The following is a 25,834-nucleotide window of genomic DNA, read 5'->3' on the forward strand; positions in this document are numbered from 1 at the left end:
TGTTCTCTTGAAGGGCCACCTGAACTGAGGAAGGGAGGGGTCTGTTGAGGGGGGTTTTGGGGTGTGTTTCCACAGGGTGTGGCAGCTGGCAGTGCCAGGCTGTGTGACTCATGCATCAGCCTGGGTTGGTTGAGACTCCCCAACATCAGGGACTTCAGAAGCAGATCAGGGTAGTGCTTCCCAAGTGTGCAGCTCTCCCAGGGCAATGCACACACTTCCCATTATATCCAGAGAGCCACAGGCAAAGCATGGCTGTCATGTGTGAAGGATGGCCATGTGGATTCGAGCTTCCTGTGGGCACTCCCAGCAGCAATGGGATTATGTGCTTCTGAGGTGGCCCAGGTAGCTTATCCCAAGGCAGCTGAGAGCAGGCAGTATGTTCAGCAGTCAACAATCAGCAGTGCTGACTGACTGGGATGGGCTGCAGCCAGTCTGTCTCTCTCCCTGGAGTACCCACTGCCCACCCTGGACTCCATTTTATTCCCTACTGACATGCTCCCCCAGACAAAAACCAGTGGCAAGTAAAAAACTACTTGGACTCATTTACTTTTATCATTCTGCAAGCCTGGAGGTGGGTTATATCAGCAATGACATGGACCACAGGAACTGATAGCAAAAATGAGAGAACAGTTCTCACAAAACATTATACATTTTGTGTTTGCATGGCTGCGGGGGGCCACCTGTAATCATCAAAAACAAATGAATCGTAGTCAGAGCTGTACATGTGCTGTTTCACAAAGGTTTCCTTGTCTGCTGGCTCGGGGTGCCAAGAAGCAAGGCCATGCTTGTAGGCCCAGTCAACAATCTGCAAAAAAGATAAGCAGAATGAGCTGGTGAAACAATACTGGCACATCATGAAGCTGAAACCAACTGCAGTTTGTCCCTGTCTGTGGTTTCCCTCTTTCCTCCTCTCAGAATTGGGCAGTTTTTTGCTTTTTTCTCTTTGTGAGTCAGCTGCACATCACCCTCAGTTGGGTGAGGGAATGCATGCTGCCTGCAAGCAGGGGCTGGTAAGAAATGCTGCCCCCTGCCCTGGCAGAATGGTTGGGGTGTGCAGGTGAAGAAGGAGAGCAGCCCTGTGGCCAGCTCTGCTCACACCCGTAAGCTCCTCGGCTACGCTCTGCACCCGTCAGTAGCTCTGAGCAGGCCAAGGAGATTCTCAGTGGGTGTCTCTGAATTACAGATCTCATGTACACAGGGCACCAAACCCATAATTAGACAAGTCACGATGTGGAACAGTATTTATGTAATTAGGTCCCTACTAAATACAGGAGGAAAGGTTGCAGAACAGCAATTTGGAACCTAATATCTTTTGGCAACTTGAATCATGTTTAATTTTGACTCTAAACCTCATCTTTTAAAGTGCTGAAGAGCACTTCAAGCAATAAAGCAGAGCTTTGTGAGCTGTGAGGCACCCAGAATCAGAATGTATTTTTCACATTTGGATTTTACTGATAGAAGAAATCAAAGCCATAATTATGGCCAGAAAATTTCCTGAGAATGATTGCTTTAGACTTTAGAATAAATTGAATTAAAAAAACACAAACCAAAAATGATTCCAGGGCAATTTCTGCCCTCCCTCCCATGAAAAGTGGAAATAAGAACAGAAATACCCACTTTCACAGCAATTTTGAGAGACACTTCTCTGATGCTGTCCAAGGGAGGATAGAGTCTTCCTTCCGCAAGATGCTGCTCTGTCACCTCGGCAGCAATAGTCTAGAAAGAAGAGGATGGTAGTTTTTAGGGATGGTCTCAAGCACGTACCACATTCCCTCACATTACATGGTATGTGGCTGAAACCTCAGCAGCATTGGGGCTAGGACTAGTCCTGAGTGCAAATTCGTGACCTGTTCAAACACTCGTGTGTACACATTTCATCACAGAATTCAGACTGGAGACAGAGTGGGGAAGTGCTGTGTTAGGGCAGCAGGTGTGGAGAAGGAGAACCCTTGTCATGGTTCCTGCAGCTGTGCAGGTGTAATGGAAGCATGAGCTTTCCCTGAGCCAGGAGAAGGCTGCAGCTTTTTGCTGAGGCTGAGCCATTTCCCCTCCACTGGCATTGTCCTTGGCCAGGTTCTTTAAAACGCCTGAAGTAGACACATGAGCCTCTTAGCATCCTTTTTACAACATCAGTTAAATGTCAGTTGGAAACCTCTGCTGTGACGAGGAAGACTTCATCGGAGATGTGCCGGACCCCGCAGGCAATGACTCCCAGCGCCACTCCTGGGAAGACGTAGGCGTTGTTTCCTTGGCCAGGAAAGAAGGTCTGTCCACTGGGCAGGGTTACCTTTGGGAATGGACTCCCACTTGCAAATATTCCCCGGCCCTGATCAAAGAGAAAGAAAAAAGCATTCTGATTTGGAAGTCTTGCTCATCATGACCTGTGCTCAGGGGACACTGGTGACAGAGTTGCCAAACCTCAGTCAGCAGAGGCATCTGCACCAGAGCACCTCCAGTTGACGCTTTGGGAGGACCCAGCCCCCCAGAGCCATGATCAGGGCCATGCAAAGGGCCACCAAGCACTGAGCATGTGTTTGTACTGCAAGTGCTCTGATCTTGCTGAGGAGTCTTTCCACCTCTCTATCAACCATCTATAGGGTGTGAAGAGAGACTCATGTGGGATAAAGGTCTGGGGCTATGTGATTGCTCTGGCCATAGGTGGTGGGGAAGGCAAATGAAAGAGTGCGACAAGGGCTCCTCTCTCAAGCCAAGTCAATCCACATGAATGCAATTCTTCAGTGACATTTGGTCTAAGTTGGGTGATGAAATAGTTACGTAAACAACTAGGTTGGCATAACACAGGGGACAGAAACCAGAGAGGACAGGACATCTCAGACAGCTGTGGGTGAATGAGGCGAGCACTTTCTTTAGAGGATCACAAAGTAATCTGGGCTGGTAGGAACCCAAATTCTTGCTCACAGCAAGGTCAGCTATGAAATCAGACCAGGTTGCTCTGGGCTTTACCCAGTACAAGGACAGCGACTGCATGAACAATCTTGGCCCTGTCCCCTGCTCCACCTCCTGACCCTCCTCACAGCGTGGAAGTTTCTCTTTGCCACCCCTCGAATGTCTCTGATTTCAGTTTATCAGGCTGTCACTTGTTTGGCAGCGTGCCGGGCCGTGGTGTCCCGGGCGCGGGCAGGGCCCCGTGCTCCGTGTGCCGAGCCGTACCTGGGTGAGGCGGTAGCACTGCTCCGCTGTGCACTCCGCCTTGCTCGTGGGGTTGCTCAGGGCAAACACGATGGGCCTCTCATTGAAGGCTGCCATGTCTCTCAGCAGCTTCTCAGTGAAAGCGCCTGCAACAGCCGCGACACCTGGAACAGCAACAGGGCAGTGAGGTGGTGCTTTCCCACTGCCTGACCTCCGTGCATCGGGCTGGTCCCGCTGGGATTGGTAAGTGAACTGTGGAGGGAACCAGCTTCATCTCTGGGGATGCAGGTGACAATGTCACTTTCTCATATGACACTGAGATTAAAAGCCTGTCTCAAAATAAAGCCCTCTGCTTCTCCAGGCAGAGTGGGCACCAGTGTTTTGGCCAGCCTGACTGCAGAGACTCCAGGTCTGACTCCCAAAGACCTGCCCAAGGTGCCTGTTGTCATCCCCATCCTGCCCAGCCTGATCAGGACAAGTTGGTTGCTTGAGAGCCCCAAATGCTGCTTCCCACAGCACCTCCCTCTACAGCTCTCTCTGAAAGAACTCCTACAGCTCCAAAAGTGAGGAAGCCTGTGCCCCATAGTTAATGCAAAACGATATGGAGAACTCAACCGAGAAAACGGGGGTGGAAAAAGCTCATTTTGTTTTGACTAGGAGAACAAAAGGAGACTCTGTAAGAAAGACAGAAACTCTCCTAAGAATTGAATTGACATGAAAAGGTCATATTAAGTGAACTCCACCTATAATTGCTGTAGGCTTCACTTTCTGCACAACCTCTTCCAGTGAGTCTATACTGGGGTGGTCCTGGGCAAACATTTCTTTCTCGTGGTTCAGGTGGCTCCTGCCCTGTGAGGAAAAAGGAGTCAAACTTTGCTCTGTTGGCAAAAGGTGGACACATAACATAATAACTCATCTTCAGCTCATATCATGTCTCAGCCCTCTGCCGAAAGCAGATTCCACATAGCAGGACCTCAGCATCAGGCAGTCAGCTGGTGTAATGTCACACTGGGCTGGCCTCTGCTCCTCTCACCCACCAAAGTGCACTGATTGTGTGGGGGAAGGACCTGGCTGCCATTCACTTGTACATAAAGCACAAGACTCCTCCAGTCTGAGGAGGGACAAGGGCAGAGGCCCTGGGGACACAGGGAGTGCAGAATGGACCGGGGCCAGGCTGGGTCACTGAGCAGGGCACGGTTTTGCTGTGATAATACCTCATATGATGTGCAAGACTTCCAGCACTGCTTGAGGCCATGGCCAGCAGAGTCTCCTGCCACTTTGGAGGCCCAGCCCAAAGTGTTGTGTCGTGGTTGGGGGGGGAGGTGAATTCCTCCAGGGGGATGTGGGCAGTCCAATCAGTGATCAGCTTTTCTGCTGGCACCTGGGTTGGTCATTCGGAAGTTTGGACACGCCTCTGAGGACACAAAGAGTTAAAAGCAGGAGTCTGAGGGGCTCGGCCTCTTTTTTCGATCCGGGTGTCAGCAGAGAGATGTCTCAGGTCTCCTTCCCCTGCCCAGCCACGAGGCTGGGTGGGGGAGGGGAAACACGTGGTCGGCTCAGGTAAGCCGGAGCCCCCCCGGGGGTGGGGAGAAGAGAAGGGACAGAACTGGAACTGAGCTGCCCCGTCCAGGATGGAGGGGTGGAAAACTGTGGAAGTGCCTTCTGTGTGTGCTCACCCCCCTCCTCCCCCCCCAAACTCGGGGAGAAGGTGCTCAGCCATGTGGGGGGTTGCCGAGCCTGGGAGTGCCTGAGCCTGCAGCACCCTGCCGAGAAGAAACTGTTAACCCTTGCTTGGCAGAAAGAAACTTTTCTTAGACATTGATTCTCATGACTGGTGGTTTTCGGAGAGAGGGAAGCGGCCTGGGACCGAGATGATAAAGCATGATTGGAAGGAACTCGATGGAAGAATGAGAGGAGTAGCCTTGGAGCTGGACTTTTCTTGCATAATGTCAGCCATGGACTGAACTTGAGTCTCTTTTGAACATAAACTGCATTTTTGGGTGGATGCAGCTGCCCCTTGCTTTTGCTACAGTGACTGGCACTTGAAGAATTGGAGCGAGCAGAGAAAAGAGGGGGAGGGTGAGGTGGTGCCCTCTGCCCTCAGGGCAGACCTGCTCCTGGAACCCCGGCCCCTGGGTGAAAAGGGGAGAGCTCGGCATGCAGCATCCTTAAAAAAAAAAAGCCCTGTATGTAGTTTTGGCCTATGAGACAGCGGTGAGAGCGCTGGACATAGGAAAAAGAGTGTCACCTTAGCAGACTTCTCCGGGCGGTGCTATAAGTGACATGGAAACACATAAGGGGTGGACCCGTGTTTTCTGAGGAACAGTCTGTGGTGCGAGAGAGACTCCTCTCTCCCTTGCTGAATTGAAGATTAGTTTGTTTTTGAGTGGTGATTGTTTGATCTAAAACCCAGGGGTTGGTCTGTGAAGAGTGATGGGTGGGGAGGTAGAAACTGGGAGAAGAAATGTTCTAAGAAGTTTTTATTTCTGTCTCTGTGTGTGTTTAAGAGTATTTCTGTCCCTGTTCTTATGTAATTAATAAAGTTTTGGTGGGTTTTTTTTTTGTTTTCAAGATTTAAGCCTGCTCTGCTCTGTTCCTGATCACATCCCACAGGAGTTGTTAGAGAAAAACATATATTCATGGGTGCACTAACATCTGGCCAGTGCTAACCCATGACATGTTGCCTTTAGGCAGTGCTGCTGGCACACTTGTCACCATGAGACCTAGTCCTCTGAAAGCAGGAGCAGCAGTGCTGACACCAATAAAGCTACAGCCTTTACTTCAGGGCTGAGCAGAGGTCCAAGGTATCTGCCTGCTCTGGCCTCTCTAGCTGGCAATGGATGGCGGGTGAGTGGAGCTCAGCTCTGGAGAGAAATTCACCTTCACAATCAGTCCCTTGGAGTCCACCATCCAAATTTTTTTAATGGCATCCTCTCGTGAAACGCCTTCCTTTTCCATGGCCATGACGATGAGATGAGCTATGCCCATTGCAGCCTGGAACACAGTACATAAACACTTCATTGGGATATCATTATCTTCTGCGGGAAGATTTTAAATGAGAGGTGGGTTGGGTCATCCCTCAGCACTGCACAAAGCAGGGAGACTTTCTGCTCCAGGGCTGTACAGTGCCAAGGCATTGGGCTGATTTTTGTATTGTAGGTGCTGCCATAAATAAAACCCCTCACAATCATTCAGCAGAGCAGGTTGCAGGTGAGGCTGAAGATAAGCAGGGGCTGTCTCCATCATTTAAACCAGCTGCTGCAGGGGAGGAAAAGAGGCAGGCACTTAAAGCAATGCCACTACAGAGGAACTCAAAGCCAGGTGGGACTGCTGCATCTGAAATATGGCCATGAGGAAAGCCTTCTCCCATTCCTGCCTGGAAAAGCAGCCCTGGACACGCTGTGTGTTTGTGGTCCTACAGCCATGCGTGGCCCTCCTGCCCAGATGGGGACCAACAAGGCAGGAGGGGCTCTGTGCCACAGAGATGGTGACCAGCACAGACATGTCTGCCAGCAGGGGTGGGGAGAGACACAGCAATCTTTGTCTCAGTGAGGGACAGACAAATAGTAACAGACCTTCCTAAAGTCTCACAGGTGGGTGAGAGCTGAGACAGGTCCTGGACCAACACCTTTAGTCTATGGACCAGGTTTTGAAGGCTTCTTCCACTTTCTCTCTCTTTGAGCAAGGTGCCATACAGGTGACCTGGCTTCTGCCCTGGTGCACTATGACTGACTCCAGATAGAAAGGTTGTGTTCTTACAGTTCTTTGAGTCTGAGTCCTTTGGACTCTGCTGGTAAAGAAATTCTGGTTTACCCCAGACATCAGCCCTGAGAACTCAAACCAGCCTCCTTAATATTGCTGCCTCATAAGAGACTTCCCTAAAGGTACTTAAAGCCCCAGTGACACATGGGCAGCCTTGTAGTGTCCACGGAGTCTGCCCAGGACTTGTGGGCCAAGAAATCACTGAAAGACTATTGGTAACTTCCACACAGCAGCAAGATCCACCTGTAGGGCCCAATCCTGCCCAGTGACAAGGAACCTGCTTCTGTGCTTCATCCTCACGAAGCCAAGCCTTGCAGGAAGTTTTGCAGTTAACTTTTCTCTCTCTAAATTTGAAGATGGAGCGTATTACAGTACAAGCTCAGGAACATTCCTACCTCTCCAGCTCCCTGGAAAACAAACTTCTGGTCAGAGAGTTTGTTCTTTGTGATCCTTAAGGCTGCAAAGATGCCAGCGACTGCAACAGATGCTGTGCCTGGAAGAGAGAAACACCACGAGATTGACATCCTGGCAAATGCATTGTCTATCCTGCAGATACACTGTCAGAAACCTTGTGGTAGGAACCATTCTCTTAGATTCTGTCACTGAAAGATCAGAGTGTCTTCCCTGTGCTGAAATATTAACATTCAAATTCTCCCGCAAGGCTGAAGAGCACATATTTTCCTCCATGTAGAGTCAAAGGGATACCAAATCCTAGAATGCCAGAAGTTAATCCCTATCTTGCAAAGGTTTTAGATGCACCTGACTTCTCCAAGGTCATAGAAGATCCCTGTAGCAGAGCAGTGGTTTGAACTTGGGTCCCCTTGTCAAAAAATCCTCTGTGATCATGGAATTACCATCCTCTTCTATTTACCTTCACAGCCCAGCATCACCATTTTTTTTACTCCTCTAAACCCTGATACCCTGACTCACAGCCATCACATCCTGCTGCTAAACACTAAGGAGTCATTGAGAACAGGAGCTGGTCCCAGGTTAGTGATAAACAATGCTGTAAATGGAGCAGTCCTGCTGTTACAGCCGTTGTGATATCTACAGCTTTCCAGGCATTAAGGGGGGCAAATCTGCAGACTGAATAACCTGCCTTTACCCCACATAACTCACACGTAAACCACATGCAACATTCATCTAATGTCCTGTCCCAGGTGAAGGAATAAGCTAATAAGGATCCAGGCACTGGCGGTATCTCAGCTCACCTGGACAAGCTGGATGCAAGCATTAAAGGGGACCTGGGAGTGAAGGAGGAAGTTTGATCACAGAATATGTAAAGTTGGAAGGGACCCATAAGGATCATAAAGTTGATTATTTTTATTCCTTAGCATTTGAAAGAATATCAGTTTGGATATGCCCTTGTTTTGATCTGTTCCCAGCTCTAGTGCTGGTCTCTCCATTCTCATCTTTAGAAGCTTTGTGAGAAGAAATTGGGGAGACCACAAGTAGCACATCTTGTGGGGGTGGTCATGGCTGGGGCAGGCAATGACCACCTTTAGGCTAATATGCCTGATTTCACCAAATTTCCAGCATTTCCTGTTTTGCTGCCCATGTAATCAGCCAGTGGTTCAGGGTTTCAAGTAGCCAGTGCTTCACTGAGGTTCCCTGCAGGGTCCTCAGGGCCTGCGGTGCAGCAAGGCATCAGGAACAGCCTGGCCGAGAAACAGCAGCTCCTGAGCAGACAGGACCATGAGCAGTGACACCAGCAGATGGAGCTGCCTCATCTCTGAAGGACCCAGAAAACAAATTCAGCTTTGCCTCCTCCCTTTTTTTAATGCAAAAGCCACAGACAAAGTAGGAATCTGTTGGTATATCACTGGGGAATGATTCCCACTTTTATCACTTCCTGGCAAGCAGAAAATCTAGTGGAAGCACAAGTACTCTGCCAAAGATGTAGTTTTACTGACATGACTTATCTTATTGAGGGAACCTATACAAACTACTCTGACAAAGAAAATCTTTACAGGCCAGACCAGAAGTATTTGTCAGTACAATGTGAAACATTTTGTGATTATAACTCAGATGAATTTAGTTCTCCAAAAGCTAATAATTAGTCTCTCTTAAGAGTGATTCTGGTTTAGCAGAGGTGACAGCAGCCACCCTCCTGCAGCAAACATGGTATCCACACTGGCACACTGCAACAGAATGGCAGCATCACTTCACAGAACCATGGAATGGTTTGGGTTGGAAGGGACCTCAAAGACCATCTAGTTCCAACTCCCCTGGCATGAGCAGGGACATCTCCCAGTAGATCAGGTTGTTCCAAGCCCCATCCAACCTGTCCTTGAACACTTCCAGGGATGAGGCATCCATGGCTTCATGAGGGCACTGCAAGCATTCATGCCTTGAACACAGACTAGACTGCTGGTTGATAGCTTTGTAAGCTTCTCCCTTACTGTGAATCACTTGAGACATCTGCTTCAGCACCAAGGATGAATTATCAGCTCAGAAAAGTTTTTACCATTACATTTCCAGACCCAGACCATCTGAGTTCAGTCAGTTTAAAAGGGAGTTGATGGGGAGGGAACCAGCCACTGAGCACCTTGTTGCTTCAGTATAAATGTGTCACACAACCGAAGGAAGTGTACAAAGGATTTACTCTTGCTCCTCCTGCACTAAATCTCTGCCTTTTAATGCTCTCTTTAGAGTAATGTATTTGCCTGGTGAAATTCCACTGGACTAGGAAAATTACAGAGGAAGATAGTGAATGTCAAAGAAATTTAAAAGAACATTGGATAATTGCCTAATTTTTAGATTTTGTGTTTTATGGGTATCACATAACCAGTCCATGCTCATTCTCTGTGTTATGGTGAGTCTATAATCAGCAGGAGTGCTTGGCATGCTGCTATGACAGATGCTGAGGAAGGGACTCCTCTAAACAAACGTGTATGATCCTGCTCATGCTCATGCTAAAGCAGCCACCTGAACTGGGACAAATGAAATGCCCCCTAGAAGAGTCACTACTACCACGTGTTTTTAAGAGATACAAGGTCACTGGAATATATGTATACACTTCTGTTGCAGACATCTAATCTGTGCAGGAAGAGATTCCACCCTGTGTGTCTGAACTGCAAAGAAATGGGAAGAGACCAGGGTACTCCAGTTGTCAGCAATGCCAAACTTGTGACATGCAGTAGAGGAGGAACATCTAGGTGTACACTCACACATGTTCACACACTATCTCCAAGGCTTACTTTGCACAGAAATCCCCAAATCCCTGTGTAGGGAGGAGTGGGGAACTGATCAAAGTGAAAAAACCCAGAAGTGAAACCATTACATTGTGATGGTGTAAGTGTCAGGTCACAGCATTAGCAATGATAGATGCCTGGAAAGTATTGGAAAGACTGAAATGTAACTGGAGAAATATCTTGTTTCTCTTGGTCCTGACCCAGGCAAAACTGCTTTATACCCTGCAATTGTCAAGAAGTCTGATGGGACAAATGCTGGTATTTGCAAACCCATTTAAGTGGGAAATGCTCTTGAGAGTTTCAACAGAGGGAGGCGGTTGAGGTACCTTCTAAAGGTGTCACTAGCAGGAATATGACAAGTGGTGTGTATGGAAAGAACGGGGGCATGGACTCAGTCTGCAGAGCAGAGACCTGTGGGACTGGGTGTGCCATTACTCATCCCCTGCACTTGTACTGCAGCTTTGACTAACAGCAGGGCTCTGTTCAGCTCTGCCACTCCTAATCCTCATCTCTCATTCCAATGTGTTTCTAATCCCTCCACGTCTTCCAAATTGCATCTCACCCCCATTACTCAAGTAATAAAGTTACTGTACCTTGGCCTTAGCTCAATTATTTTTCTTTGATAATTACAATTTCTGAGCATGGAGCAACAGAGTATCTCTGTGGAGAAGAGTTCACAGCTGGTTCATGTAAAGAATTGGCTAATCATTTTGCTTCAGTTCTCAAAGAATCACAAAGTCAGACTGGGGCAGGGAACTCTTCACCATGGCAAGAAAAAGCCAGCCATCCTTCAACACGTTGGTCTATCTGTTTTCCAAAGAGAACGAGTGTGCTATTGTGGATAACTGCTTCCCTAAGTAATTAGCAAGAGCCAGCTTGGCTGGTCTGTATCTGAGGTGAGATACAGAGGGGTGCAGAAAGAAGAAAGGAAAATGCTTGCAAGCCGTCCTGTCTATCCAAGACTTACAGTGAGTGCTAAATATGATATCACAAAGTAGCAACCAAACCTTGGGACCTCTCTGGGAAGATCACAGCAACAGAACCAGTACAAAAAAGAGGCATTTAGAACTAAGGCACACTCAGGAACATGGCCATCTCTGCAGGATTCATTTTCTGACACTCAGGCACATTCAGAATATTGTAAAACATTAAGGAAAACCCTGTGGGGTTGATGTTCCACTTGTACTACTACAAGTGAGAACAAGCCCCAGCAGATGTCAGTGGAGGTACACTGGAGCATAACCTGAGGAGAGGATCTGCTCCACAGCATCACATGGGAAAGGCTGCAGCAGAGGCATCCATTCCTGGGGACCTGACCCTTCCTCAGGGTGGGCAGAGCAGGCAGAGGGGTGAGCAGCTCTGCACATGGAGTCACAGGAAGCACTGCACGAGTCACAGGGGAAAGCACTGCCCGGTGCCGAGGTCAGGGCTGGGCGTGGGTGCCAGCAGCCAGAGGCTGTGCAGGGGACACGGGGGAAAGCTTGGACCAGGGGGGTGCTTGGGGGCACGAGTCCTCTCCTGCTGATGGCTGGCACTGCCCTGTCACCTGTCCTGGAGGGCTGACTGAGCTGAGCTGAGCATCGCCACCATGCTGAATCCTTCCAATGGCAGCAATGGGAACGTGCAGCCACACCACTGCCTGTTTCTTCTCACAGCACCTGTGTGAGTGATTCCCCCTTCTCCACAGTACACTGGTGGAAAAGATTACCAAATTCAGCTTGATCTTTTATTTTTTACTCTTGACCTGCCTGCTTAGACTTCGCCCTGTCAAAACCATGCCAATATGAGGGCCCGGGGAACAGCAAACTCTAGTTTAACAGCTCCAGCAAAGGGCAGCCAAGGAAATATATCTAAATTTATGGATGAGGAGGAAGCCTAGGGCTTTTCCAAATTCTGGTTCACATTAACTCCCTGCAGCAGTTCCGCCCATTACTGGAAAGCAGAGTGGAGCTTGTCCAGATCCACTCCATATGCATACTCAAAAGTCAAACACAACAAAGCTGGAGCAAAAAACTGCCAAAGTGTTTGCAGCTCAAGGTCTTCCCCTCCATGGCTGTGGGTTAGTATTACCCTTCCCCCAGAAGGCCTCTGTATGACATTAAGAAAATAAACTTAGGAATGGCGCAGAGATAGTCAATGAGAAGAGCAGTAAAATGCAAAGCATTCATGCATAGGGATGGAACTTTCTCTCCTCAGGGGGACCTAGAATTGATGGTGGCATGGAGAAGAGCTGCCTGGCAAAGGAGAAGCCTAATGAGGCCATCTCTAGGTTCCCACTTTTAATCCTTCCACTGTAAAGTGCTTGGACTACAGTGTGCATAGCCCTAATGATGGGTTCTGACCACAGCAGCAGTGCCTTCCCTCCTGCCTGCAGGGTGCCAGCTGCAACTGCTGTGCCCACGCGGGCCGAGCCCCCTCATGCACCCACACGGGCAGGGGCTGCCAGGCAGCTGCCAGCACCCTGCAAGAAAGCAACCCCATCGCAGCACTGGGGACTCTGTGCGTGCTGCTGCATGCCAACAAGATAAACCAGGTCACAGCACAGCCCTCTCTTCATTTTGCCTCCTGAGCCTGGACTTTAAAGAGCACAGACAGCTTAACACAGAGGTAACCTGTGCTGTTCTTCACTGCAGAGGAGGAGTTGGCAGTGGCATTCAGTGAATGAGAAAAAGAGCAAACAAGAAAAGCAGGAAAGGGAAACAAATGTCACGATTCCCAAAAGTGACAGAAGATACGGGCCTGATCTTTAGAGTGCTGCACTGATAAGCTCAAGAAACTGAGGCCCATTTACCGCTGGGAGTTCTGTTCTGAACTGCTCTGACCTGGCTTGTGTAGCAGTCAATGTGTGAATTCACCACAAACCCAGGAGCTGGCCCTTACATAGTTAAGGCAGCAGCATCAAGGGGAAATGCAGCAGCCTCTTCTGCTGAGGAGCACAGCAGGTCCAGAGGGACTGGTAATAGTGAACCTCTCCAGGACTGAGAACACCTCCACATCTCTCTGCAGGTTGGGTAAATCCCCAGGGAAAGCATACTGCTCAGGAGCTGCCTGGCAAGACATTGCCTGCTTTGTTCCACGGTACAGCACCGTCCTGCACTCCCTTCCTATTGTGCTTCCCCCTCCTTAGCTTCCTGTGATAATTACCAATGCATTTGCCACGCCAGCTGAAACAACAGAGTAAGATACTGTACCATTTTAATCTCTGCTGAAATTAGTTACTGCTGAGCCAAGAACTCTCACTTTGCCTGCTTCTCACAGCACACAGAAATGTGCCTGTGAAACAGGCCTCGTTTGCACATGATTGATTTCCAGCTTGCCCAAGTGTTTTGAAGCTGCTCAGATTTGTGGCACCGGATTCAGCTTGTTCCCGGCCTCAGCTGAGATCTGGAGCACTGTTGCTCCAGGCCAGTGCACTGCTTCCTGAAGTGTCTTGGGAAGGTTATGGAAAGGTTATCTGCTAGGATAATGAGAAAAGGTGGTTGGTGGGTCAAGAGATATTTTAAGGATCATCAGCAGTCACACATCCTATAACCAAGGGGAATCATTGCTCTAATGACTTGGGAGAGACTCAGAGGTGTTCTGTGAAAAGGGGGACCTGAGCATTGCCTGCAGACTACTTTAGATAACAGGTTTTATGCTTTTGTGCACTGTTCTCTTTGCCCCTGCCTGTATGCATGAAAACTTGAATGACATGATCTAACACAATTAATTAAATAACACATTAAAGATTTCTTCATTTTTTCCTGCAGTTCTGACTAAACTTGCAGAACTCCTTCTGCAGTTCAGTACTGAGTACACATCTCAAGAGGCAGCTAAGTTGGTCAGGTATGATTTGCCTTGGGAGATCCACACTGTTCTCATTCATCTTCATGTTCCTAGGTGCACTTCCAGAAGACTTACTTTGTAATCCCTAGACACTGTGGTTAGGCTAGGTGGGCTAAAATTCCATGGATCTTTCTTTTTCCTTTCTTGAAGATAGGTGTGACATTTGTCTTTTTTTCAGGAATCAGGAATCTCCTCAGTTACCATAACCTTTCAAAGAGTGACTTTGTAATGCTTTTGGCCATATGCCTCTGATGAATCCTTAGATGCATCTCATGAGGTCTCATGGACTTTGTCTCTTGAACAATCCCTGCTCAATAGGCTGAAGTCGATGGAGATGCTGTAATTTTGCATGCCTAAAGTTCTCATCATGGAACTAGAACTCTGAGCGTTTTCCTTGATCTGCATGAGGCCTTTGAAAACTCTCCCAAAACATCCTTATGGCTAAACTGGAGCGGTACAGACTGAACACGTGGGTGAAAAAGTGACTGGGCTGGTAGGCTCAAAGGCTTGTGGTCAGTGGTACAAAGAGGCCAATACTATTTAAGTTCTCATAACAATGTGCACTATAAAACAGAGTGCACTTCCATAAAGTTCATGGATGATCACAAAGTGAGGATAGTGATTGATACAGTGGTGGTATGACAGTTGTTCACAGGGATCTCAGCAGGCTGGAGAAATGGGCTCAGGGAAACCTTGTGAGGGTCAGCACAGGCAAATGCAAAGTTCTGCAGCTTTGCAGAAGAAAACTTTGGGATCATGGTAGAGAGCAAGTGGAAGATGAGCCAGCAATAAGCCCTTGTGACACAGAAGGTCAATAGCATGCTAGACTGTGTCAATAGTAGGTCAGAAAAAGTGATAATTTTTTCTATTTCAGCACTTTTGAGGTCATCCCTAGCCAAGCATGTCTCATTTGGGGCTTTCAGCGCAATGACAAACTGGAGCAAGTCCAGAGGAGAGACACAAATATGACCAGGGTATACAAAAAGGACTGAGGAGCTTGGGTTTGAAAGGGCCAAAGAAGACTAAGAGGGCATCTAATTTCTGTTTACAAGCACTGGTTGGAGTGTTTATAAAGAGGCCAAATTCTTCTCAGAGGTGTACAAAAAAAAGAAGATGAAGGACAATGAACAATTAGCAAATTGTTCATTTAGATAATTCCAATTAGATATTAGGGGAAAAATGTGCAAGGAAGATGAGAAAACTTTGGAACAGGTAGCACAAAGATTGTGGATACACATCCTTGTATATACTGCAAAGTATTTGGATGGACAAGGCTCTAAGGAACCTGAACTAATATAAAACTTGATCTAAGTTTGAAATCACCCTTTATTTGAGTGAGGGCTGGGCTGATGTTCAGAGGTCCCTTCCAAACTAATGTCTTCAACGGCTTTAAGTTATTTCTTGTATGAAACACGAATCCAGAGATGCCTGCTTCAAGGATTCACCAGACTTCACAGGCTTTGCAAGACTTTCAAACTGTCTGCTTTCTGTTTATCGTTGTGGACAATTAAGCAGAGTAAAGTTAGAGGATGAAGAGAAAGAGCAGGAACTAAAGCATTCTCATGTACCTCTAATCTTATGTGCTTCAGAGCCTGCCCTGGTACTTTACTGGGAAAAAGGAAGAAGTGACAATCCATTTTCTCCGTCAGAGCTGTAATTGAAGCTGTTGCCCCTTGCATGAACCCAGACAGAGCTGGGAAAGGACTGATGTCATCACCCCCTTAAGAGGAAGGAGAAGCACTCCTTCAATGGGAGCTCCCACGCGCGGGCACTGTGAGCCAGCTCCTGCCTAGATCCCAGGCTGATGGCTTTCAGAATAAGCAATGGGCACTGTGAGCCAGCTCCTGAGAGCTCCCAGGCTGATGGCTTTCAGAACAAGCAATCACCTTGTCCCAGCTGGTGGTGCCTGGCAGGCATCCCACTCAGCTTCAGTAGGCTGGCTCCAACTGGAAGGGGTCTGAGTCACCTTTATTTTCTAGGGTTAGCATGGATTTGGAAACACAGTAGTTTGTAGGAAAAACAAAAACAAAAACCAAATAACAACAACAACAAAAACAACAATAACAACAACAAAACCCCAAAAAACAATCACCAACCCCCCCCCCCCCCCAAAAAAAAAAAAAAAAAGCAGCAAGTATTAATATTTTAAACTGCTTTTCATTTTGTGTAGGTCCTGGTGCAGCAACAGGGAGTCCTAAAGGATCTTAAGGGAAGCAATTTATACTTTTTTCCCTTATCTCATCTGGATGTGTATGTGTAGGGCCATTGTATCCAGAGCCTCTCTAACCAATGGTCAATGAGTTTAAATTAGTATAGCTCAGGCCTCATCTAACTTGCAGTGCTTGTGCCTAAGATGTGTTTTTAATTCAACATACTTAAAACACTGCCAGCTCAGAAGTCGGAATGATTCAGGCTTCAGAAGGTCTGTTCTTGTCTCGCTTGAGTAAAATTAATCAGGCCTGCTTAAACAAGGCTTTGTATAATTCTCATTAATCATTTAAATACCACTTACATTGAACTCCAACACTTTTTTAAGCAGGTGAGTCACGAAACATCAGAACGTTAGAAAAGAGAGAGTCTAAGGTAAACCCAAAGAACAGGACGGTATAAGTGAGAAAATGCCACTTCCTACCTTTCTCATATCATCTGAGGATACAGAAGGATATATTAGGGTGGGTAAATCACTACTACCACTACTCATCCCAGATTCAGCTCTTTTATCTGTGACATGACTCCAAGACAGAGTTAACTGAGTAGATCCATGTTACCTCAGCATTCCAAAAGTCCTCAAAACTAATTTCTGACTACAACCCAAGTTTGGATTTCCCTTTTCTTTCTGACAGCTCCATAAAAAAGCCTAAATGGGGGCTTGCTTCCTTCAACTTGTCATGCAAAAGCTCAGCAGGATTTCTTTACCTGTCTGCTACTAAGAAACCAGTGCCAGCAAAATACTTTATTTGAGTATATAACCATGTTTTACTACAAAGAGGTAAAATTCTACTCTTTCAAAAGGCAGGACTTGAAAGAATTTTTGGGGCACTTGACATCTCCCATGCACTGTGACATGCATCTAGCTGGGGAGAATCAGATAAGGTCCATTTTATGACAATACTGTTTTACAGCATCCTCCTGTGCTGCTCTGGGGCAGTCATTACCAGAAACTGTCTGAGGCATTCAGCTATGATCTATGGCCAAAAGAAAATGATAAAAAACAGTCTCCTGCTTCCCACTCGGAATCTGCAGTTCAGCTTTAATATTCTCTTTTTCTTCTCTCTATTATCAAAGAAACCTTTCCAATTCACCAAACCTTTGCCATTCACTCCAGTTCTGCCAAGAAAACCTACATCCAGGCCTCTTGATGTGGGATTTGCCACATTACCTGGACTCCTTTTGATTGCTGAGTCCCCTTCCAGTTTCAGAGAGAGCAACTAATCCAAAAGAAATCTTTACAATACTGGCTTCTTATTATGGCCTTCATCTGCCCATCTTCACGAAAGTCTGAGTGCTTGGTTCCCCCGTTCAATGCTTCAATTCAAAAATGTATCTGCTAGGTTTTCTTTTTCTGTGCTTCTCTCTCCACTGGAAGTTTTTGGGGGTGGCAAGAACACCTGATGAGTCTTTTTGTACAGCACTATCCATCTGCCCTTCCCTGAAATGCCTTTAGCTTCTCTGCTTCTAAACCCTCTTCATGAAAATGTCTTTGAGCAGGTCCATGCATCCCACTACAGCAACCATATTTCCCCAGACCAGGATCCTACTCCTTGTATCAGATAGGAAGAAGCTGCTATACACGTTGCCAAATATTGTTAGATAAGCAGCAGATGCAGAAAAAGCACTGGAAAGTCTGCTCACAAAAGAACCAGCATTGTGTGAAAAATAACTCTGATGTTTCTTTCAGTCTCTTTCAAGTACAAGTGAGGATGAGCCCAACTGACTGCAAATAATTAAATCAAACATTGGAAATTTCTGCATATTTGAAGCAGGACTAGACAAAAGAAAAGATGAAGGGACTCAGAGGAGAACTGGTTGTTTGTAGACACTTGGGAAGATCCTGTCCCTGTCAAAGGGGCAAACAGCCCTTCCAAAGGTTTAAAGCAAACTCAGCACCACACTGGGATGCAGATTGCATCCCTCTGAGCATTGAGTAATCCTGCTGACTGCTGAGCCTCTCAGGGCCTGGAGACTTGCTTGTTATAACCCCAGCTTTGCTGCTGCTGCTTCTCTTTGACGCTGGAAGAGTTATGTTAACCACGCCAGGGGAGAACAGATCTGTTCTCAGATTACTGCAGTTAGCATCCACAGAGAGGAAAGAAGCTGGTTTACCTTTACTTTTGTGCATGTAGTAAAGAGTATAACAATAGAGTGAAAATGCCAGGCTCAGCTAATGACCACCTGGCTCATGAAAACGAAAGGCCTTGCATAACTGTTAAAATGTCATCATTGTTCTAGCTAAATTATAGAAAATTAATGGAGCTCTCTAAGTTACCTGCATAATCTAAAGCATATGATCCATCTTCTCCCTTGAATGTTTCTTCAATGAACTGCTAAATTCCTAAAAACAATGGAGACTCACTTTCAACTCAGGCTGAACTTTTGTTTATATTTTTAAATGCTTCTGTGTAAACCCTAAAACTTGTCAGACATCTGACTACTGTATCATAAACAGTCTTGTGACATTAACCACTGGTTCTCAGGACAAGGTGAAGGTTAAATTTGCTTTTCCTAACAGTACTTACCTTGAATATCATCATTGAATGTACAGTATCTGTTGCGGTATCTATTGAGGAGACGAAAAGCGTTAGCATTGGCAAAATCTTCAAACTGGATTAGACAATTCATGCCGTACCTGCAAGTTAAAGAGCAATTTACAATGGATAAATGTATTTATACAACATAAGACAAAATATACACCTTTTACCAAGACAATGTAGCTAGAGACTCTAGTGCAGAAATAAAAGTATTCATGACAGAAATGCAGCACAGTAACTGCAAACAGGATCACACCCATCCCAGGGTCCACACACTGGGAAATGTGGAGTCACTAGGATTAATTTGTATTTATAACTCAAGTGGCTTCTCAGTATGTGTACTTATATACCTATATGCACATGCATCTTTGGACTTTTGGTATGATAAATTTTCGGTGGTATATTTGCAGAGGAGCTTCTCAAAGCTTTGTATTGCAGCTGCCACACTACTTTACAGCAAGTCTGACTGCAAAGGGGACATCAGTTAAGGGGACACCACCAGGGGCCCACTTCAACTGTAAGTGGCAAAGAGATGAGAAAAAATCTGCTTGTAGGATCACATGGAGTGTGTGTTTCACAGTGGGACTGAGTGGTTCACAGTGTGATTTCACAGTCACACTTCTGTGCCTTGGAAATGCTTTCTCCATTGAGCTGTTTAGCAGGAAACCAGCAGACAATGACAGCTAGTGACCTGTAGAGTGAAAAGGCAGGAAATAATTGCAAACTTTCCATAATTGTCCAATAATTTCCAGCAATTTTAAGGTCAAGTGTGCAGTTTATAAATTGGGTAATAGTCAGACTGGTCCATACATATACACATTCAGCAGTTTGTATGACTCTAGGCTGCATTAAAGCTTTGCAAATAAAATCTAAAAGGGCCATAAGTACTCATTTCTCACACATAAATATGATAGGGCAGTGAGAGAAACTTAGGGAATGAGTAATGCAGCTATTAGCAACCTCTGGGCTGCAGGCAGGTGAAGAGGCTCTAAGTAGCTGCACTTTGTTAGAGGTAGCATCACCTGACATATCTTCTATTCAGACTTTCCTTCTTTGCCACTGAAATCTGAGGTAGAACACCTGTGCTTTAGCATAGAAACTGATACTGGATAAAACATACTCCATTTCAGAACTGTGGCTTGTCATGAAAAGGTCTTTTCATGGCACTCACAGTGTGGGAAGTCAGGCTCTCCTAGAAGGGCCTTGATTTTTTTGTTATTATTATTTTCCACTTCAAGTATATCTGTCAGTAAGGAGACAATGATAAGCACATGCATTGTGCTCCTTTATTTTTCCATCATGAGAATCTCTCACTTGATAAACCCCCCGGTCTCAAACAGAGACAAGGGTTGGCTCTAACACTTGCTTCCCATTCTCTATGTTTGTTTTTAGAAAGGGACCACAATGGGAACAGAGATTTTAGTGGGGCCTGTAGCAACAGGACAAAGGGCAATGGTTTCAAACTAAAAGAGAGTCAACTCAAACTAGATATAAGAAAAATATTTTTTACAGTGAGGGTGGTTAAAGATTGACACAGGTTGCCCAGAGAGGTAGTGGATGCCCCATCCCTGGTAACATTCAGGGTAAGGGTAGACAGGGCTCTGAGCAACCTGGTCTGGTTGAAGATCAGCATTTTAATGGATGTTCCTCTTATTCATCATTTGGATATGTAAGGAAAACATGGCTAAGAGGGAGATGACACAGCATCCAGAACATCTGCTAATATCTCACAGCAAATAATTAGCAAATCTTTATGCAACTTCAGTTGCTATAGAAACTATTTCTCTAACAGTGGTCTTATTGATATCACTGAGGAACATTACTGACTTGCTTAACAAAACCAATGATCTCACCCAGCATTAATGTACGTGTGACCAGCTCTGGGAATTCCTTCTACATTTGTGGTCTGCAGCATGGTACAGTGCACAAGTTACTTCTATTTTCATCTTTGATCCCTTATTTTCACCTTTGGTCCTTATTAAGCAGAGCACAAAAGAAGTATGGTAGCCCATAAACACTTCATTTCTCTTTCTGCCCCTCAGTATGACAGGACAATGCTGCAGTGCAAGCTCTTCTCACTAAGGTATTTTTTTGAAGATTGTTTTCTTTTCAACTGCAATACATCTACTGACCTTTTTAAAGTACGAACTCCATTTTTGAGCTTATGTGAGCCTTTGCATTGTGCGAAAACTGAAGTTTCCATTCATAAAGACCACAAATTGGTCATGGTTAGACCCAATGACTGAATGCTTTAAATGAAAGAACCAAATATTTTGGATTCACAGTTAAAGATGGGAATCTCAGATCATGATCTTAGTCCTCAAAGACTACTCACCTTACTGAAGCTTTGAGAGAAATTTAAAGAACTTGTGCTACTGAAAGTCACTGAAATTAAACACAACTAGGCAGCTGGCTTACAGAGTTGTCTTAGAAATCTACCAGATAATCTTGCTACCCTTTTCTAGTGGTACTTTGGTGGCTGTGTGCAGTACTCCATCTGAAGGTGACAAGAGCAGGTTAAGGATAAATTTAGCAAGGAGTTTGAACAAGCCAGCTTGGGGCCATGTGCAGTAAGAGCTTTGTGAGTATCAACATGATGAGTCAGTTCTACTGTCCCTCCCCCACAGCACAGCATCTCAGTATTTGTGTAATTCCTTTCATCCCGAAGGAATTCAGAGCGCTTTACAAAGAATGTTTGGGTAGCACCCAAAAGTAAAATGTAGCCAACATGGGACTGGAGCACAGAAGTCCTTTAATATGCAACAATGCAAAGAAGTCCAGCTCAGGTGAGAAGGTGGAGAATACTCGGTGCTGCAAAGGGAAAGGGTGTCCCGAGAGCTGCTACATGTATTGGAATCTGGCCAATAAAATGCAGCACAGAATGGGTTTTCTTCCACTACCCTTACATGTCTAAAAGTTGGTTGTGTAATGCCCAGCTGGACAACTCTGACTGCTCTCTCAGAACATGGATTGAAAGGCCATATCCAGTAGCAACTTCTTTCAACCAGTCTAAGTGAAAAATGGAGGTAAATAACAACTCTGGAGATGTCTCTTTCTTCAGAGTGTCTATGAAGGCAGACTAAGATGACCAATCTAAATTTAGATATCTAAATTTAGACACCTGAATTAGGAGAGGTAATCTAATATTATCTAATTATCACAGTTGGGAATATCTGGTTTGGAACATCTCTAAATGTATGCCATGCACCTTAGGTCACTGGCTTATCACCCTTTCACTGCGATACTATGCTGCCCTTCAATGGCTGCAATTTCTTTGTTGGTGTCTGCAGAAACTGCCCTGCTCCATCCCTTGTGTATGGTATCCAAGTGGTCCCCTGTCAGCAAACACAGAAATACTTGATGAAGTGAATTATACTGGCCAGTCTTCCCTCATCATAACGTTTTAAAATGAAAACTGATTTTGCCAAATTGTGTTTAATTGGAAACACTGTATTTCCCACTAAAAAACAAAAATTAATGAATTCCTTTGGAGTAATCATTTTTAATGAGGTGTGCTTTTGTTGAACCTTCTGTTCTGTTTAATATGTGACATCTGAATGTCACAGTTAGTACTCACATATTTGCATACTATAGGTCCAGGATGCCTTTTAATAAAAAAAGTGTTTGTAAGGTGTGTATTTGAGCAAGGATTTCTGAAGATCCCTTCCAAGACATTTAGATATTCTTAAATTTGCAGCAAGAATTGATGCTGGTCCTGAAGAGAGATCTTCCAAGCTGCTGTTCTAGGAAGAGACCCTTGAGGTCAGTCTGCTTGGCTGGTTGTCAGTTCTCATAGATTCTTCCACTGATCCATGTGACTCCTAACTTTCAGCTGAGAGCCTGAAGGAGATTTGGAAGCAGATCAGCAGGTCACATCAGGACTGAATGTTTTCCAGTCCAGGAAAGGCATAGCCAGCTAAGGTTGGCTCTCTCCAGCAATCTCATCCTGACTGTCAATGATTCATCTTCTCCAGAGCACTCTGTGATCGTGGCATCTGGGACACGAGCAGTTAAACAGTCAGGAACTGATTGCCTTTATCTACAAGGAAAGCTCAAATGTAGACTATCAGGATTTGGGAATGACAAGGTACATTGAAACTGAGCAAGTGCCATGATCCATTGTGGTTTCTCCTATTTCTCAGTTTTTTATTTCCTATTCAAAAAAGGGAAGGTTGTGTTTTTGAATGGTTTTGGGTTCAAAGTGTTGCCATTCCTCTTGGGCACACTGCAGTCTGCATTTTGTGGCATCTCTGCAGTTCTATGTTTCCTTGTGGAACTGAAGCTTTTCCCTCAGCATGAGTCATTCTTATATTTGTAGGCTGTCAAGAAAGATGCTTGGACAGAGGTGTTTTTGAAAGAGTTCAGACATGCTGAAACTTGTAACTGGTTACACTACAAGAGTTATTATTTAATACTGTCACCATGTCTCCTGTTGGCTGCCAGACCACCATCTGGGGGATCCTGTTCTCTGCCACCTCTGGAATTAACTTACCCATTTTATAGAATTGGAAACAAAAAGATACACTTTGTCAGTTCTTCCTCATCCAAAAAAAAAAATCACCCGTCTTTCAGGCAAAGATTATATTGCTGTCTCATTAGTTTGCTTATTTCATGGTTTTGTGCCATAAATAATGACCTAAATTCTGGCTCTCATATCTTGCAAAAATCTTCCTGTGAAAATAGCCTCACTGGGAAATGCTTTATAGAATGGTCCCATACACTCATTTTAGTCCAATCTCTCTCTTGTACAAGATTTTGCCTGGCAAATCTTGTACAAACAGTACTTTCAATGAAACAATATACTATTGATTAAAATAATAGCACAAATTGTCACCCAAATGAAGGATGGCTTTAGGAGCTAAACACATATAATATTATAAGCCTATTGTAAAAATTATTACCTGAGAATCTTTATTAAGAAATTATCCCATTTCCTGGAAAACACACAAACATAGGATTCATGCTTTGTTTATCGCTTTGTTGTTCTGGTACTGTTACTGTCCACCTAGACCTACACAGAACCCCAGGGCTGTGCCAAGAGAAAAGTGCTCTTAGCAAAGTCTGTATCCCCTGCAGAGAATGAGACACACTTCCCTTGGATGACCACCTGGAAAAAGTGGTCAAAAGAGTGTGAATCACAGAAAAGGAGCAATGATTACATTGCTTTCAGATTCTTTATTCAAGAGACCTCTCAGTTGTCTAAACAATCTCATTATGCAATTTTTTCTTTCATCCTCATTTGTATGTACCTCTTTGAGTTCATCCAGACTCATTATAAACCAGAGGTCAGAGAAGAAAAAATTCAGGAGGCAGCAGTTATCATTTGAGAAGCATCTGACCAAAACTGCCCAAGTCAGAACTTCAAGGGCAGCCTGAGGACCTGTCCAGGCCTTTGCTGACCTGTATCAAAAGGGCTTTTTTTTGACAGTGAGGAGGGAGTATAATACATCTTACATGCATGTAAAAAAAAAAAAAAGTCTTTGCAGAAGAAGATCCTGTTCCTTTATGGAAAGAATCACAAGAAAGAAGTTCCAGTCCCTGTCTGAATTTAAAATTTTATAGAACTGCTTTCAGCCATTCATGATGCAAGGAATCTGCTTTGAGGAGTTTCTTTTCCTTAGATAAAACCAGGCAGAGAAGAAACAAATTGTCTTTGCCCTTGTCATCTTCTTATTGCTGCTTGAAACACCAGCAACCAAAGTTCTGATTTCCAAGGAAAACTAAATTATCTGAAAAGAAGGTCATCATCAGAAAAATATGCTTGGCAAGTGCTCAGCATTTAAGATTGGAAAAACAATGCCCACTCAAGCAAGTAAAACAAGACTAGAACCTGAGTCTGTCTGGTGTCCTGAGGCCAATCTTACTGTTAAATTGCTACTATGATACTTGTCAGTCTTCTCATCAGACCAGCAGGACTCTGCCTTGCAATTCCTGGCCACAGGCTAGGGGTCAGTTTGGTCAGGCACCTCCTCAAGAGGCCAGCTGAGAGCAGCCCTGTGGAGAAGGACTTGGGGATATTGCTGGATGGAGAACTGAATATGAGCCAACAGTGTGTGCTCCCAGCCCAGAAAACCAACTGCGTCCTGGGCTGCATCCAAAGCAATGGGCAGCAGGGCAAGGAAGGGGATTATGTCCCTCCTGAGACCCCACCTGGATCCAGCATCCAGCTCTGGGGCCTCATTTGCAACACAAGAAGAATGTGGACCTGTTGGAGTGGATCCAGAGGAGGCTGTGAAGATCATCAAAGGGCTGCAGCATCTCTTCTACCAAAGACAGCCTGAGAGAGCTGGTGTTGTTCAGCCTGGAGAAGACAAGGCTCCAGGAAGACCTTGGCGCCTATACAAACTTAAGAACTCTGGGTCCTGGGTTTAGAAATCCCGTGGTAGGGAGCTGCATCACAAACCCAACAGGACCTGCTGCCTGCCTCACCATCACCTTAGGTTACAAACAATATCTAGCACTGGGCAGGAGTCTCACTGGGCTTCTGCCAATATAAACATAGCCACCATGCTCTGAGGCACAGAGCCTGCTGTGGATTCAGTGAGTGCTGCATCAATAAAAGCACTCCTTGAAGCACAAAGACATCTGGAAATCCCAGAATTGTACATTTTTGGAAACTGGGTGATGAGCTAAGGATTGCTGTTCTTAGTCATATGCTGAGGCATCTGCTACGAGCTGCTGTTAGAAACAGGGTAAGGGGCAAAATTAAGTTAAGATCTATTACAAAGTCCTTGGGAAAAAAATCTTGAAAGTTCCTAGTCAACTTTCATTGTATTCTTTTTAAGGAAAAACCTCCAAACAACTATTTTGCACATCCTATCTCATGACTTTCAAGCACTAAGACAAGCACTAATGGCTGCTGTGACATTCCAGTGCTTTTATGCAAAATGACATTATCCTGCTTGCAGTTGGCATGAGGAAGGACTGCAGCTGGAGCTACAAGGCTTCTCAGGAGCAGGGCAAAAGCAGGAGATGCAACCATATTAGTGCTGAGCTCAGATGTGGGCTTGAGCTACCCTCTGGAACACAACAGAGGAGGAACAGAGGAAGGAACAGAGCCTCACCCTGTACCTTGTGCACAAACAGCTTCTCCAGCTGCATCCTACTGAAACTGCTGTGGTACATCTGGCGTAGGTGGAAAAGCCCAGACAAAAG

General features: G+C 45.5%; 1 protein-coding gene across 1 annotated transcript in view; it reads right to left on the bottom strand.

Annotated features, from left to right (window-relative positions):
• Window positions 1–530: 530 nt before the first annotated feature.
• Window positions 531–25,834, bottom strand: part of ME3 (malic enzyme 3) — a 119,515-nt gene continuing 94,211 nt past the window's right edge. The window contains exons 7-14 of the mRNA XM_063394449.1: window positions 18,668–18,777; window positions 7,308–7,405; window positions 6,031–6,144; window positions 3,894–3,999; window positions 3,172–3,314; window positions 2,153–2,326; window positions 1,618–1,716; window positions 531–805 (exon numbers count right to left, since the gene is read on the bottom strand). Of these exons, the coding sequence (XP_063250519.1) occupies window positions 644–805; window positions 1,618–1,716; window positions 2,153–2,326; window positions 3,172–3,314; window positions 3,894–3,999; window positions 6,031–6,144; window positions 7,308–7,405; window positions 18,668–18,777 (1,006 nt within the window). The 3' untranslated portion in view covers window positions 531–643. The remainder of the gene's footprint in view (window positions 806–1,617; window positions 1,717–2,152; window positions 2,327–3,171; window positions 3,315–3,893; window positions 4,000–6,030; window positions 6,145–7,307; window positions 7,406–18,667; window positions 18,778–25,834) is intronic.

This window comes from Prinia subflava, chromosome 3 (genome assembly GCF_021018805.1).
Source record: "Prinia subflava isolate CZ2003 ecotype Zambia chromosome 3, Cam_Psub_1.2, whole genome shotgun sequence".
NCBI lineage: Eukaryota > Metazoa > Chordata > Aves > Passeriformes > Cisticolidae > Prinia > Prinia subflava.